This window comes from Ciconia boyciana, chromosome 4, assembly GCF_034638445.1.
Source record: "Ciconia boyciana chromosome 4, ASM3463844v1, whole genome shotgun sequence".
NCBI lineage: Eukaryota > Metazoa > Chordata > Aves > Ciconiiformes > Ciconiidae > Ciconia > Ciconia boyciana.
In genome coordinates, this window is record NC_132937.1 from 58,666,630 (window position 1) to 58,684,266 (window position 17,637).

The 17,637-nt window shown below is 36.1% G+C and overlaps 1 protein-coding gene across 2 annotated transcripts in view; it reads right to left on the reverse strand.

Annotated features, from left to right (window-relative positions):
• Positions 1 to 230: 230 nt before the first annotated feature.
• Positions 231 to 17,637, reverse strand: part of GNAQ (G protein subunit alpha q) — a 137,512-nt gene continuing 120,105 nt past the window's right edge. For both annotated transcript variants that reach the window (XM_072859149.1, XM_072859148.1), the window contains 2 exons: positions 6,665 to 6,818; positions 231 to 2,989 (listed from right to left, as the gene is read on the reverse strand). In XM_072859149.1, coding sequence (XP_072715250.1) covers positions 2,799 to 2,989; positions 6,665 to 6,818 — 345 coding nt within the window. In that variant the 3' untranslated portion in view covers positions 231 to 2,798. The remainder of the gene's footprint in view (positions 2,990 to 6,664; positions 6,819 to 17,637) is intronic.

Consider the following 17,637-nt stretch of genomic DNA (forward strand, 5'->3'; position numbering starts at 1 on the left):
TTTTGTTTTTCTTTTTCTTTTTCTTTTTTGGCTACAGTTCCATTCATAGCACTGAATCCAGCATGGGCAATGTATTCCCAGGTTAAAAGAACGGATATTATCAACAGTGGAACTGTGAAAACAGAAGCTTTGTTGCAATTATAGCAAGATCAGGACCACTTTTGTAATGCTGTATGTAAGAGTCACTGCTCTGATCCCCTATTCAAAATGTCAGTGTCGCTTTTCATAACCTAGATCTACCTGCTTTAGCTTTATTAAATAAAATACTTTAACTCCTTAAAATCGTTAACAATAGTGACTTTTTGGTTGTTGTTGTTATATCTAAGGTTTCTGCAGTTTCTGAAAGACTGTTTGATTGTTCTGATGTTCCGTATTTTGTCATGGTATTTTTCGGGCAACAGCATATATCCATTAGTACTTATGTACAATGGTTTGAAATATCGCTAAACTTACTTTTCTAATAAAGCCTATTAGAAAAGTAAAAGTAACCTAACATGAATCTGCCAAGTATAAATTAAATTTATATTTAAAAGCTTATGTTCCAATCCTAGATATAATGGCGTAGATTCTAATAAGACTGGTTTCTACACCTGTATAAAGCCCTGACAAGATGTAAGCATTGTTTTGAATGGCCTCTGTCTGGGTGTCTCCAATTTACTTCTACTCAGGAATGTGCAAATGATTTTATACAGCACGATGCTAGTACCGCTCTGTACTATAGTAATTTTTTTGTTTTGTAAATAAAAAACAACAACAAATCCCTAGTCAGAAATAAACTGACAAAATTTACATTCTTCTCTCTTAAAAAAGTAAATAAAATAACATTATTTAAAATGTGAATTAGCTATAAGACATACAATACAATTACATAGATACATATCAATACAGCACATTCAATTTGCCAAAAATTAATGATTACAAAGCCAATATGGATGCTGCCATATATATATATAGATGTATGTACAATGATTATAGCATTCATAATTGCACTATACCTACAACCAGTTTTAAATTACAAGGTGTTTTAAGAGGGAGCAAAAAATAGCAACTGTTTCTATTATTGTTGTTTTGGAGTTGGGAGGGTTAAGGATGAAAAACGTCTCATTAGTATTTATTGTTAACTTTGGTAATCAACTAATAAGCCATTATTTTTTTCCACCTCCCATCCGCTGCTATGAGGCAGCAATTTCTGTGTTAAGTGCACTCTAGTGCTCCTTGGCATTGCAGATGATCAATCCAATTACATGTCTGAACTCTGAGTTTTCTGTAGCTTGCTAGCAATCATGCACCTGGTCAAAAAACACCTTTCAACCTAAGCTGCAGAATAAAGGCTCATCAATGTGTGCTGCATTTTTGTTGTTAAAAAATTGCACATTTAAATTTCAAGAATGAGTTTCTCACTGTTTCATTTACATTAATAAATCTTTTCTAAAGAACATTGAGAGGCTAGTTTGTATGAAAGCCTATCAAATGTTTAGTTAACGCGCAACCTTATCAAGAAAGATTCCTGAATGTGATCTCTCATCAATAGTTTCTCGTTATACAACTAAAGGTGCCTTGATATTATTACAGAAAACAATCTCATGCCATATCTGACATAAGGAGAGATTTAAACTGTCTTTAAATTAGTAGACCACATGCGTGTGCATGGTGCACCTCGCAGCATATTCACTCACACAGTTGGTTTTGGCATTAGAAAATGGAACACTTTCTAAAAAAGGGAACATATGAGCTGAAACTGTTTGTTCATCATTTGGCAGTTGACTCAGTCAGGTCAGTTCCCAACCCATCAGTTTGGCATTTCAATCAGTATCTTATGTTTCAAGAGCATTGGTTTTATAAAAAGCCAGATTTGGCAACATTAATTTTACACAATAAAAATAATTTTTCTACTGTGGAAAAAGAACACTTAAAAAAGCTCTAACTTAAGAAAAAAAACCCCACACAACTGAAAAAAAACCCACTGTTTCAGGCTGTAGCCACTGGGGAAAATGTAGTGTCTATGACATTTCTATTTGGCATTTGTGAATAAAAGAAGAGAGAAAAAAATGGCACATGGCAATTAAAAAGAGATTCAAACATACTCCACGTACATACCAGGTTGTGTCTTAATTATTTCATTACTGTCTTCTGTGCACCTTTCCGAACTGTGAAAATATGGTTAAATTTAATATCCTTAGACAACTGTAATTCTATTTTGCAATCCCAATATTCAGTCCCAAAAGTGAAGACAGAATGAAGACACCCATGTCAAGAATTTAAAAATCACAGTATCAATACTTCTGATCCTTCAAAGAAAGTACATACTGTAAAATTAGAATGACTGATGACTTAAGTTCTGATGATAGTATTTTCCTGACCAAATCACTCAACAGAAAATATTTCACCCAGGAATGCAACTGGGGAAAAAAAGGCCATTGTACCTTGTAAAAGATAAGGGGGGAAAGGAAGGAGGGAGAGAGAAAGGGTCAGGGAAAGAGGAAACCAGCTTGATTTTGCTTCAATAGCAAAAAACTGCTATCTTTTGTAAAGGTATGACTGAGAATTTAAAACACATTGAGTCACAAGGTTTTGCCTAAAAAATGAGGAAATGTGCTGTGAATGTACTTCAGCATCTTTTGGTTTTCCTCCATATAGTTTAAATAAAATCATAATATTAACTACAAACTCTGTGGACATTCACAGAGTCCAGGCCGGCAATAAATTAGTATTATGCAAATTGTTTTCACAGATAATACAGTCCCTCTTGTATATCTTTAATCACGCAAAGTTGGTTTTGGAGGGCCTCCTAGGCACAGTTAGACCAGGTTGTACTCCTTCAGGTTTAACTGTAGGATCGTGTCCTTGACAGCAGCAAAGACGAAGCGGATATTCTCTGTGTCTGTAGCGCATGTGAAGTGGGAGTAGATAATTTTGTCACTGTCTGGATTCAGGTCTACGAACATCTTCAGGATGAACTCTCGTGCTGCCTGTGCATCCCGTTGTGGTCCTGATAATTAAAAAGAGAAAGTCAGTTTTCTTGAAGTTGATTCAATATTTCAACTTCTTTAACAGGAAACAAGAAAGGGTCAGTCTGGTCCTCACATAAGAGAAGACAGGGAACTTTTTACTAATCAATAGTATCATATAGTGGCTACTTTCTTCCTGGTAGGAACTATAAAAAACAAAGATAGAAGGAAATTTCAGAAGTTCATCAAGTCAGAGCTATCATGTCAAAGCTGCTCTTTTCCTGCTGACTATCCTCTTTCTTCAGTAAGATAATGTTTAAAACTGTGATTTAAAACTGCATAGAATGAAAAACAAAAAATTAGCTGTACTAATAAATCTTTAAAATTGTTAATGGAATTGGTGAATGTTCGGTCTACACCTACTACATTTAAATTATACTTAAGTTCTTTTAGCACTGCAACATTTACTAGTTTTATGAGGATTTTAATAGGTAGCATAATGAAGTTATATCCTGAACTGGTCTGACACTGTCACCAATAGAACTTAATTTACTTTGCTGATAATAAAATACACATACTCTCCAGCTGAAGCTGTTCGATTGCAAAAGGCTCATGTTCTAACAAATCACTTGTTATCTAAATTATGTACAATAATAATCCTATCAGTTCTAAATTAAGGTTGTAATTCTCAGAAGGATGCAGAGTCTATGTAACCAAACCACATGTTCAGCTTTGCAGAAGACAGAAGGTAAAGTAATGACTTCCAGCCTGGAACAGTGAGGATTCATTCATGTTCACAGCGAAAAGAGCAGTGCAGAAGCAAGAACATTAGCCACAAGCTGTTGAATTCTGTTCCATTATTCCAGTGCCATTTCCGAAGGCCATTATTCCCTTGCTCTCCTGTTTCTGGAATGTGGGTTTCAACAGAACATGCATGTTTTCTGTGCTGCCTCCTCCTCCTATTCTCTTCATTAATCCTGGTCTTGTAGCACGGCAATATAAATACCAGCGCTCAGCTGCTATATGTAGCTCTGTCCTTCAGTAGTTATGAAATCTGTACTTTGGGGGTTAGCCCATGCCCACATATTTTTCAACAATTGGAAAATAAACCTTATTTTTAATACTTCAAGCTTACAATTGCTAACATTTCCAATTTGGATAACTCCATAAAATTTAGGTAGGCAATGCATGGAAGAGAAATCACATACTTTCTGGTGTGCTGCAAATCTGTCTGGAGGGGGAGTAAGATTCTGCAAAATATGGATGTATGCACATGAACATATATATACATATATGTACATACATACACACATAAAGATTACACATTTCCTGAGATTTAGGCATGTAAATGGATCATAAGCTCTCTGAAGCAGGACAGAGGACTGTTCAACACTTCTACAGCTTCTAAAACACAACAGGGTCTAGCCTTTGGCTTGGTCACCCAGACTCTATAGAAACAGCAACAACAATAAGTCTCACACTACCATGAATAAATTTGCAGTACTTGTGAAGAAAACTCTTAGACTTCCAAAGACATTGATTTCTCCAGAATAAACCACTTACTGTTTTAAACAACTTCCTAGAATTTTGTTAAATGGTTTCATAGTAGTTAGACACAGTGCTCTCTCAAAATCTACTGCACTATTCAAAGCCTGTATCCAAATTTGCTTACCTAATCACACCTCTACTGACTATCATGTAATTTGAATTTTTGTTTGACTGAAATTCAAGTATGGAAAATTGAAGTTAGAAAGAGCATTTATGACCTCAGGAATTATCAAAAAATTGAATGAGTTAATGTTAAATTTAGACTGCAAAGTGGTTGTGATCTAAATAATATGAAGACTTGAAAAAGAATTGCCATATAAATCAGTTGGTTTCTTGTCCACTGCTCCCTAATCAGCAGTTTTCAAAGAGTATCTTTACACAATATGTTCAAGATCTATGTAAGAAGTACTACATCAATATTTTTCTCTTCTTTTCCTCCCAGCTATGTCCCTTTTTTGTATTTGTTCTCTCTCCCTCTCCCAGTTCTTCATTCCAGTCTGTGAGTCAGCCTTCTAGTACTAGCCATGCAAGGATGTCTTCGTGCGATACACTGATCACTGAGCATGCCTCAGTCCCCCTTCCAATGCTGTTACAACATACCATGCAGCAGAACTGCTTAGCTTAATTTAATCAGTCCCATTTGCCATCCTGGCTAGCAGGTCTTATCCCTATGCTACTTTCTCCCTTGTACAGGAAAACGGTTGGGAGAAGTGATCCAGCTGAAAAATACCTAATTCTGATCCCCTCCTCAAATCTTCCCACCTCCCACATCCTCAGAGTGCTGGGACAGAAGAGGGGACCATACGGTGACCTCTACAAGCCACAGACCCCAGCCTGCCACCAGAAGAAATCAAATCAAACCATAACCTCGTCTGTGGAGTTAAGTCCAGCAAGATCTGCAGAATTAAGAGACAAAGACTCTTGAAGACTTCCAGGTCTTGACTCCAACAGCCCTACCAGTCCATAATCTTTTCTTCCTTCACCAATGGCAAAGGACAAGAGAAATAGGGCTTCCCTGAGCTGAGTGGTTGAGTTTTGTCTGTTTTTTTCTGGACAGGCATTTTAACACAAGCTTTATCGTCACTTGAGTGGTGATAACACAGTAGACTGTAGAGTCTTCTCACCTTCAGGATGTCATCGAGGGAGATTGTCATATGAAGGAAACTCAAAAGAACAAGCATATTTCTATTCAACTGCCAGTTCTCTTCTGCATAGCACAATGAAACTAATCTTACACTGACTCATAAATAATATGGTCTGATACTGCAGGCTGTTCACTGTTTCCTTCCCCTTAAACAGGAAATAAAACGTAAATTTTTTCTATTTTTACTCTCTGTATTTGAACATGGGAGATTTAATCTTTTATTCAGCTTTCAAATCTACTATTCACTCCCTGGTGCGACAAAACAGATTTTTTTTTTTTTAGAAATAGGAGCATTTTGTTCTTTAGACCTCTTATTATATGAGTTTGATTTTTCTCTGTTACCAAGGCCTCCAACTCAGTTACCTCAAAATACTTAGCTTTTTACCTCAGGAGAACTTTCTGAAAGTACAGTTTTAGTAGAAACAGCTGTACAATCCACATAATTTTTACGGACAAGCACATTAAGCTTCACATAAATAATGTAAATTAAAACAAAGGAAAAAAAGAGGTACAACAGAAGGGTGGAAGTAGTGGTACTGGTTTGTCTGAGTGCCACAGAGAGCTTATGACACTTCCCCTCAAGATATCCAACCTTACACAAAACCAAACCTCAATAGAAGAGAGTATGGAAGACAATGTGGAAAAGCAAGGAATGCATTTTTACTTCTTTTTAGCTTTTATACTTCAGTTTAAACCGTCATCCCAACTTATGAAAAAGGACAGAATGTGGTTCACTGCTAATATTACAATACTCATCTAAAAGTCAACAATTTCCCATGAAAGGTTCTGCCATCCTACCCACAATTAATTACAGTATAAAATGAAATCCTAGCGGTCTAAAAAATCCCACAAGAGTTCAATCATATTTTAAAAATTTAGATGATTAAAAATTGCAAAGCATCTTTTTTTTTTTAAAGAGCAAAATATATCAAAGGATCTATCTGTCTAGCATTTGGACAAGGCTATTACAATTTGTCATTACTGCAGCGTAAATGAGCATGAGCTCTGATGTCATTATACTTACCATCATACTCTGGAAAATAATCAACTAGATGGGAGTACATAATTTTCTCCTCTAAGAGATCTTTTTTATTTAAGAACAGAATGACTGAAGAGTTTTGGAACCATGGATATGTGATAATTGTCCTAAAGAGTGCTTTGCTTTCTTCCATTCGATTCTGGAATAAAAAAGAGAGTGGAATTTTGGTGGTCATGGAAATAATTTAAAAAATTTTTTTGAAATAAATTCATGCAATATCACTTTATTTGGTAAACGGATCCATTTCATGTTTTGCACCTTACTACCAATATGTAAGGTTCAAGTAATTAAATTATAATTAATAAGTAAACAGTTAATTAAATGTGTAAGCATTTTCCTTCTGCAAATTCAACTGCTCAAGCATAAATATTCTTTAAAACACAGGTCATGAACACGAAAGCTGTAACAGGTACATTTGTAAAGTCTGAGTATGCACAGTTATGACCCGCCAACAAACTGGTGGGTATTGAAATGCATGTGATTCATGGTAGGGACAAGTATACCGCAACAAGACACAATAACCAGTTCAAGGTTTAAGAACATTATTTATTTGATAGGCCTTTCCTGAAATTTAAATGCAGAGTTAGATAATTCTTAGAAAGAGATCAACTTTAAAATAGTTGCAAGTAAATTTGGAATCTGAGAACATTTTATCAACACCAAAGGCTTATGGCATAAAATCTTAAAAATCTGTAAATTGCTAAATTTGTTTCTAACATCACTGGGCTAGCCTTTACTTTAATTACGTAACTGCTCCTGAAAACCACTTTGCATTATAGCTAAAATGTAAGTGAAGCCTACGGTTTTATTTGTGACACTTTTCTGTCACTGTAGAATTATGTTATGATTTGATACAGTTCTGAAGAACTGTGGTTAATACAGAGTCAAAACAAATTGAGTTCAAAACAAAGTGTGCTGGTTTTGGCTGGGATCGAGTTATTTTTCTTCCCAGTAGCTGGTATAGTGCTGTGTTTTGGATTTTAGTGTGAGAATAATATTAATAACACACTGATGTTTTAGTTGTTGCTAAGTAATGTTTGCACTAGTAAAGGACTTTTCAACTTCCCATGCTCTGCCAGGTGCAGAAGAAACTGGGAGGGGGCACAGCCAGGACAGCTGATCCCAACTGACCAAAGGGATATCCCATACCATATGGCATCATGCTGGGTATATAAAGCTGGGGGAAGAAGGAGGAAGTGGAGGACATTAGGAGTGATGGTGTTTGTCTTCCTAAGTAGCTGTTATGTGTGATGGAGCCCTGCTTTCCTGGAGATGGCTGAACACCTGCCTGCCCATGGGAAGGAGTGAATGAATTCCTTGTTTTGCTTTGCTTGAGTGCGTGGCTTTTGCTTTCCCTATTAAACTGTCTTTATCTCAACCCTCGAGTTTTCTCACTTTTACTCTTCTAATTCTCTCCCCCATCCCACCAGGGGGGAGTGAGCGAGTGGCTGTGTGGGGCATAGTTGCATGACACAAAGGAACTAACTAACTCTTTTTATTATTATTATTTAAAGCTGCAGCCCCCTGAAAAAACCTGTTTCACCACCAAATGGGGCTCCGGAGAACAACAGCAAGGAGGTGAATCCTGCTGATTCTGCTGTTGCTGAGCCATACAACAATCTGTTAGACAACTCAGACAGTTTTGCAGTAAGTGTATCTTTACTTGCATTAATTTGCATTTTAAAGAAACCAACATAAGCATGAAGAATAGGAACTTTAAAAAAAACCAACCAAACAAACAAAAAACACCAATAAAAAAACCCCAAACCTTAAAAACATTCCATCTTGTAGAATTTGATGGTTTGGTCTCATGTCACCACAGAACCTTTAAGCAATTTATAAAACTGCACTGCATGCTGGAGTGGTGGGTGAAAATAAATAGCCAAATTTAGAGATTGAGAAACTAATGCAGAGGAGTAAAATATTTGCTTTCTTGCAGTCAGTTCTTATGAGTCACATTGATTTCAGTGGTGCCAGGATTTCATTCACAAAGGAGAAAAACTGAAATGTCAACAGAGCTGAGCATAAAACCTAACTCCTCAGACTAACTGTTAATCAGACCATGTTTTCTTCTCAACATTCTATATAGACTTCTCTAAACAAGGCCTTACAGAAAGGCAATGGGAACGACACATGATAGTTTTCACTTTTACAGTTGATGAAAAAGAGAAGGCAATGTAAACTTACAAACTACTGTTTAAATTATATTTACCTAAACTCATTAACACTTGGTATCTTCTAATGTAAGACTCAGAAGGTGAAATAGCATCATGACTCAATTAGCAGTGTTCTTTCACAGTAAATGTATAAGCTATTGAACACTCCTCAGTAAGAAAAGTGCACTGAAAACACAAAGAAATTCTTCTCTAGAGTAAGTGTTCCTGCTTTTCACAAAAACCCTTCAAGAGGGCTGCAATATTTACATCTATAATGCTGATTCTTTTCCATATACATGATACAGAATTGCAAAGACAAAATAAATAAATTAGTTTGGATAAATTTATGACCTTTCCTCCAGGAAAGCTCAAGAAAACTGTGTTTTGCAAACATTGTTATTAGACCCAGAGCACATTTTCATTTTCTGTTTGAAAGGGATGCCAAACAAGATGAAGCAGAAAAGGCATGCGGTCTAAAGCTATGTTGATATCATACCTAAAACAATTTCTGGCATCCTATCAGCTAAAACATTTAACTCTGTAAGTGCTGCATATCATAAAAATACTGAGACACATAATAAAGAACAAAATATTGTGTCTTCAATGTAAGAAGAGTGTCTTGTGTTATATATTAACTATGAATTCTGTATAATATGAATTGCATTCCACAGAGTCACTTTTTTCCTATTACAAATTTATAAATGTCTCTTAGGTCCTTTCAGACTGGATTTGAGGCATCTGATTTAAACCTCTCCTTGACGAGATATCTACTAAGGATTCGACTCAACAGAGATGAAGCACATTTCCATGATTTCAAAGATAGTTCAATTAACTCAAAACCAATCTGGGATACCAAAAAAGGAGGCAGTGTAAAAGAGCTGCTTCAGAAAAAATAGTGTTATATCAAAGGAAATAATTACAACCTTGAGAAGTTTACAGAAGTGGTCAATATGTGGAGTCTAACACAACTGAAAGAAATGCTCAACTGCTTTAGAAAAAATAAATAGTTCAGGTTGTCAGTAACTGAAGTCAACAAAACACAACCAGATTATCCCAGCCTCATTCACTTAACTGTATTCTTTAGTATAGTCAAAGCTTCATTACATACAGAAGCCATTTGCCTCCAAAAGTCATCCAGTTAACTGTATTTCCAGGAAAAGCCAGGCTACATCTGAATCTATTCCTGATTTTGGCAGAATAGGCTTTAAAGAGGCAATGGCAGTAGACTGTTGCCCTTGACTAATTTTGTATTAAATGACCCAGTCCTAAACAAAATCAACTGAAAGTCAGAGAACTGGGAAATGATAAAAAGTGCACATTACATTGCCAGAGCCCATTGAAGTAGTATTATTTCTTACTGTATGAGGATCTTGCCCTGTACAGTCATACCAGCTGAAGATATTGGGAAGGTAAGACAGTAAAGTCTTGTGCACCAAATGGTAGCTCTGAGGAACAGTAACTATCTCGGTATATGGATTATTTCACAGTGTACATCACTACAGAATGGCCCTTACCACACCTACATCTGCAGAATGAAGCAAACAGCACGGATTAAGATATCAGGAAGGCTGCAGACACATTTTCTAAGGAGTTGGCAAAGGATGACAAGTTGTCCAAATCTGTTAAGAAAAAGGTCACTCTCCTTAAGATCTGACAGGCCTATGAATTTCCGTGATCCTTCTCAAGGAAAAGACCACACAACGCTATGTTCTGCCCTTACAACAGAACTGTAGAAAAAGGACTTAGGATATCACCGGTTATCTTCTCTGAATGTATGTCACATTGCAATGCTCCACAGACAAATATGCCTTCACAAAAGATATACGTAATAAGATGGTACTGCTAGAACTTTAAAAGGACAGATCAGTCAATTCCAGGGATTCAATGAAGATTTCATATCATTCGTATATTGTCTGTATATTGTCACAAGTGTCTTGCAAAGCCTCGTAAAGATATTAATTAAGAAAATTCATTTTCAGTTCATTGCATGATATACATAACATTATGTATATATTACTAAACGACTGCTACGGTCAATGCTATTTCACTGGAAGAAAACCTTAATCTTAGATGCAATGATGTAATGAAGGAATTGTCCATGAACTTGTCTGTTTTCTCTGATTGTATCAGCTGGTCTAATAAAATTATTGCCTCTTCCTACACATCTTGCTTATTTTAGCATTTGTATTGTCCACAGGGATCCTCTGAATGAAAAATGTCAGTTGTATCTGACAGCATCATAAATTACAGGGCTGTTATTGCAGTCATATGTCACATTAACATCATAGTTTTGACATCTAAAGATCAAACCAAGGAAATCCAAAATCTGTAATTGAATGTTAACTCCGGGTTTTGGTTTTTTTTTTTTTTTTTCCAGTTCTTTTATAACTTTATTATGCATAGACCTAATCATAATATCATAGTTGAAAACTCAAGGGGACTCAGAAGACGGGAAAAAACCTAGTAAATAGACAACCTAACTTCACACTCATGTTGCATTTTTTTACTATTTTTTTCTGCCTCTTCTTAGTGCCAGAAACTGCACTTATAGTATGGACAATACTATCAAAGTATAAGAAAACACAGTACTTAACATGCCCTAAAGAGAAGACAGATACTGACTGTATATTGACAATAGCTGTATTTTCTCTTGGTGTGTAGTCGTTAACATAATAAAACATGAAGGGTCTATCTCTTCTGTTCCCTCTCTATAAGTCCTTCAGGTGAGTGGGTTTTCCATAACTGAGCCCTTCCTTAGCAAGTAAATAAAAATGCTTATCTGTTGCCTGAATTATGGGAAATGTCACTGGCTTTTTCCCTTTCCCTATCCTTAAGAGGAAGGGAGACAGGATCTCATTAAATACATACTAAACTCTCAGCACTTTTTAAAAACTGTCCCAAAAGCCAGCACTGTAAACTTGAAATTAATATGTATCGTTATGAAAAACAATTAGCCTCTGGCTTCTCCTTTTGAAACTATCCCACATATTGAATCAAACCATTTGCTTTTCATAGTTTCTATTTTAACAGAGAAGAGCCAGAAAGTTTAAAAGAAGGCAGAAGCACAACAAAAGAAGCACAGAGATGAAATGAAGCTATAAGCTTCAATACTACTGGAAAGTGATGGACTCCCTAGGAAAACATTGCAATCTGTATTTTGAATTTAAGGACTGTTTTTGTTAAACTTGTTACTAAAGGACTCAGCATAGTTATAATGAAGAGCAAGTGCAGTCAACTTATGTGCGGGTAGCTGATAAATATCCAACACAAGCTCTGAAGATGAACATTAAGAGCTGAATTAATTTCTTATGTTATTAACATGTAAAGAAGCTGGATTTAGCAATTCTAACTACAAATATGCATGTACTTCTGCAAAGCTACTCCTTTGCTTAACATTAGGCTTAAGTCAAGATCTTGTTTTCAGATGCTGTTAGGAAAGGAGTAGGGAAGTATCATCATATGCTCTTCCTTTTCCAAGTAGCTCTTCCCAAGAGGCAACCTTCTCCATTCTCTGCACTAAGACATTGGGACACATATATCAAGAAGAATTTTGTCTTTATTTCACCAGAAACTACTAATTATAAAATTGGAAACAGTAATTCACAGTTTAGTTCCAAAATCAGACTCTTCATATAACAATAATACTGCTCCTACCCAATACACATTCAGGGTCTAGCTACCTGGATGACTTCCGAGTAAGGGCTAGGTCTACCAGTGGTAAAAACACTACAATTAGATGACAGTAGTTACTATTATAACCTAAGAGAACATAGAGGACATGATTATGTGTACATACACATCAGTAGGGATGCTGCTGCACTGCTGATACCATTAAGGACCATACAACATGAACGAGTAACAACCCCATATTTAATTTGTTTAAATGTAAACAGCTGTAAATGCTCACAGTGACTGTCACACATAGTCCACTGAAACACCACTGAAATGGCAACAGAGTATTGACCCTGAAATGTTGGCTGGAAGGCATCTCTAGAGTTCATCTACTTTAGTCTTTCATTCAAGTAGGACTACTGACAACACAGAGCAGGTCAGTCATGGCTTTGTCTTGGCAACTCTTGAAAGCCTCTACAGATGGATATTTCAATAACTCTCTGGTTTCCCTGTCCCACTGCTAAACTAACAACCAAGGGAAAAATGTTTCCTAATATATAATCTGAACTTCCCAAGCCACAGTTTGTTATATTGTCTACCTAAAAAAGTTCGTCTCCATGGCACATTTGCAACTCTTCAAATATTCATTGGCAAGTATTAGTGTCCTCTTCACTAGACTAAACAAGCTCAGGTCCCTCACCCTGTCTTCATAGGGCTTTGGGCCCTTCATGCCTTTCCCAACAGTTTATGTGATCATGAAATTGCATTTATAAACCCTTTGCAATTATTTCAGGGGGAAATGGAAGGGAATTGCATTAAGGATGGTGAACAGACAGTTTGATATTTTGTCACTCAGATGTGTAGTGCATAGATGTTTTGCAGGAACTGAAAGATGGCCTAGAGATTTTTAAGTAGATTTTATCTGGTTGAGCAGATAAAGCAATATAGGTCCTGAGTTTATCGTAACAGATTAAACATTCTAACATGGCTTTACTATTTTGTTTTAGAATGATTCAAGGATTAATCACTAAATTTTAAGCAATTCATTTTTTGACTTATCAATCTCTGCTTAACCTTCTGTGGTCTTTCATCTCTCTTTATCCAATGTCTAAGAGCAAATCAGCTTTTATGGATGTCATGGCAGATAAAACTGGTTTTGTTCCAGAAGTAATTTCTCCAACAATACTGCTTATTATTCTCTAAAATTTCTCTTAAACAGGTTTTCTGTTGCTAATGATAGCTCATACCATTGCATGCTCACCATTTTCCTTTTATTAAACATACATACATGCAACATTACTGCCATAATATTTTTAATCAGTTTTATTAAAGAATGTTTCACAAGATGAAATTGTTTAATTAGTCACTGTTATGAAAAACACTTGTCATTAACAGGATGCACTTTTTCTTATGTAAGAGACAGTTTCATGTTACATTAGTTTTACTGGAAATAGGGATAGGTTTACAAGGAGTATAGGAAAAAGGCCAGCACTGGGGATCTGACCTTCTGTCAGATGCAATGCAAAGGAAGCCTTGCCAAACCAGGCAAGACAGTGCGGCTCTTCAAAAAGAGAACAGAAACAGTGGGGAGCAGGCAGTATTTAGTGGTTCGTTCAAGCACTAGATCTGATTTTATGAGCCGGCTCTACCTCAACAAATTGCTTCCAGAAAAATCTTATTTCAGCTTCAATGGAAAAGGCTGCAGAAATAAACTTGTGAATAAGTAATGTACAGAAATGTGCAGCTGGAGCTGGCTCAAGGCTTTCTCAGTAGCTGACAGCCATTCTCAGCAGCGATGCCAACCTTCACAGCAACCCCCCTCCGACAGCAGCAACAGCTCATCGTGGCCTCCCCGGCTTTGCAGGCAGCTGGCACAAGGAAAATGAGCAGCAGAATCACTGTTTTCACCATCCCTCAAGATCTGCTGGCTTGGGCAACCTCTCTGCTCTGCTTATGTCTGCAGTCAGTCTCAAATTGCATGAAGACATATTGGTATCACCAGCTATTACTCCATTTTTCTCGTTATGATATACAGACGCTAGCATAAAATTCCCCCATCCTCCACACAACCTGACACAGTCACCAGTCCAATGTAAAAATATCATCATGAAACACAGAATAAAAAATACAGCAGAAAAACTTCACAAGTGAATAGAAATTTGTTAACTACATAGAGATCATATAATGTTGGACAAGATTATTCCAACTTCTTATTAAACACCAAGAAAAAAAACACTGTACTTACTCATGAATCATGGGACTGTCCAGTTTTATGACTAGAAATGTGTTTTTATGAATCATAAATAAAAATAAAATGAAATTTCTTTCTTCCATGTACCTCCATATAAAAGATTTTACGCTGGTAAGTTTTTGTATGATGGTTAAACATTAACGTAAATATAACTAGACATACAAACCACGTTTTCTCACATTTTTATCCAGATGCATACTCCTACTCTTCCTCATTTTTTAATAGATTAAAAAAGAGTATACTTCCTTCCACTCTTTTTTTAATCCTATACATTCAGTTTTCATGTTAAAATGATGTATTTCTAGTTTGGATTTACGTATTGAAATTTTCTTTGCTATGTGTTGCTCTGGAAAAATATGCAATTACTCCTGCAATTACAGAAACAACAGAATTGGCATAATTTATAGAAGCCAAATCCTGAAAAATACCTGAAAAGCACTAGAATAGCATTTAAAAGCTGTATCAGCTGGTACCCAGTGAAGGGAAAGCAGCACTTCCCAGCTAACAAACATAGTCCTTTGACAGAACAGACCAAGTACAATATTAATCTGAAACAATACAGAAGCAGCAGCAGAGTTTCACCCATTACTGTCTTTATGATTGTCTAGAGTGGCATCTAGTGGGCATACTGAAACTTACACATTGAACCAAAAATGTAGTCATTTTTGTCTTAAAAACTGTTTGTAATTTAAATAGTGTCTGTTAACAAAATTAGGATTTCACAAATTTTGACGGACTGAATTTTGTTGAAAAGTTGAGAGAGAAGGTGGTGAGGAGGTAAACAAGATATATTTTTTAGTCAACAACTTGCACTGTGTATATAACTATGTTTATGCTGGTAACAAATGTTTATTTGAGTGAGAGGGCATTTAGAGACGGTAATTGTAGAAGAGGAGGTATTGATGCAGAGAGCTTCAGAAAAAAAAGCAGGGGTTAATATTTCAGAAGTTATTTAGTGTCACGGTAATGGACTCTATTATTTTACTTGACAAAATCTTGTGCATGTGAATGGTTTTTGTGCAAAAGTCTATATTAATTAGGAATGTCTCCATCCTCCAAATAAGACTTCCAGCAATTATTTAAGTAGAAGCACTGTCTGCCTGCACAGAAAGACCTACAGTGTATTCCTTGGCTAGAAATTTAATAGAGTTGCTACATAAAAGTTGGGAAATAACAGAGGAAATCAGGAAGTGGGAGTAAGTGCACAGTCCTCCACTATGTAAAAAAGTAAATACAGTATCAAAACTGGAAGTGCTTCAGATTTTTGCCACAAGTATGAAGTATAACCTTGCAGTTCTACTGCTGTAACTAGCCATCTAAGAAAAAATGGCAATGGTTGTACAAATATTTTGATGAATAACCCAAATGCAGTAAGAGACAACTTCAAACACAGAGCTTAGGAATAATTATTTTATTTTCTTCACTGGTCTTGAATCTTTCTGCAAACTAGCCTAATAAAAAAGGCTGCTGGTAGAGGACTGGGAAGACACCTCTGTAGATGAGAACTGTATTTTTAAATCACCTGGGAGAAGAACTCTCACCTCTCCAACAACTTAAATTTGCAACACTGCACTCGCTAATATATGGCAATTTTATGCACCCAGCAGAGGGACAGATGAACCAAATGACAGCTGAAATCCATCAAACCAACATGTTCAACAACCATCAGAGCACAAAAGTACTGTCCAAAAAAAAGTGGTCCAAACAGTGGTAAAAAAACATGGTCTAAACATTGCTGTCAACTATTTTTTACATTAAAAATGGCTGTTAAATTAATTTTTATGAAATAACATGAATGCCAGAATAATCCGTTTTCCATGAATACCTGCATTATTTTTGAGAAAAACGGGCGAAAATATTTTAAAATTAAATTGTCATTGAAAAATGACAGTTTTGACACTGGTTATTGAAAAAAAAATAAGTGGCAGTCGTCTTTGCCAGCAATTGCTGCCAATAGCAACATTTACCAGCAGCATTTCTGGCAGCTTCTGCAAGCGGGTTCACAATCATTCAACCTCCCATTTCCATTATGAAACACCCACTTTAACAAAAGAGAGAGAGGCTCTGGCTCTTCCTTATGCAAATACTTCCCAGTACTGATACTTTACATTCTAAAGGTTCTTTATCCACAAACCAAAAAGAAAATACATATGCATATGTGTGAACAGGTATGAACAGATACAATACATACAGCAACAAGGTTTGGCACAGGTGGTTAATGTGTTATTTTCTCTAGTTTCCAAATAAACAATGAGTTCTGGAGATTTTACTTCCCATGGAAATAACATTGTTAAATAATTATGAAGACCATTTGAGGATTTTAATTCTGTCCGGGAGTTCATATTATCCCTCTGCCCTATGCTCAATTGTTCTGGATTGCTGAATGCTGATGAAAAAACCAGGCAACTAAAGTATTATGTTTATTCATGATGGAGAAAAAGAAGTGCTCTGATCTCAACATTGTTCTCTTTCAGCCTTCGTGCTAAGCCATGTAGGACTAGCCTGTGAACAAGGAACACAAAGTGCTGGAGGAGAAGTGGAAGCATGCCCAGATGTGAACAGCAAGATAGTTCTGATGAAAAAATGAAATACGTGCTTCAGATAATTCCCTCCATAAAGAGTGAAAGTATTCTGAACTCTGTGGCCACATGCTATTTCTTATTTTTGTCCCACATCAAAAGAAAGTGCAACTGGAACATTGTACCAATTTGTCACCTATTAACAGATCGCACTGACGACCACTACGGAATTTGCATCCAGGCTTTGGATACTCATCTATTTTGCAGATCTGTTTTGTCCAGATTCAAAACATGAGCATGTATGCCTGCATCTACATGCCTGTACACACAAACAGAGGAGTTCACACTAAAAATACCTATCCTGGGTTTCATGTAATTACTTTCATGTAATTTTAATACATGAGACTTTAACTAGAATAT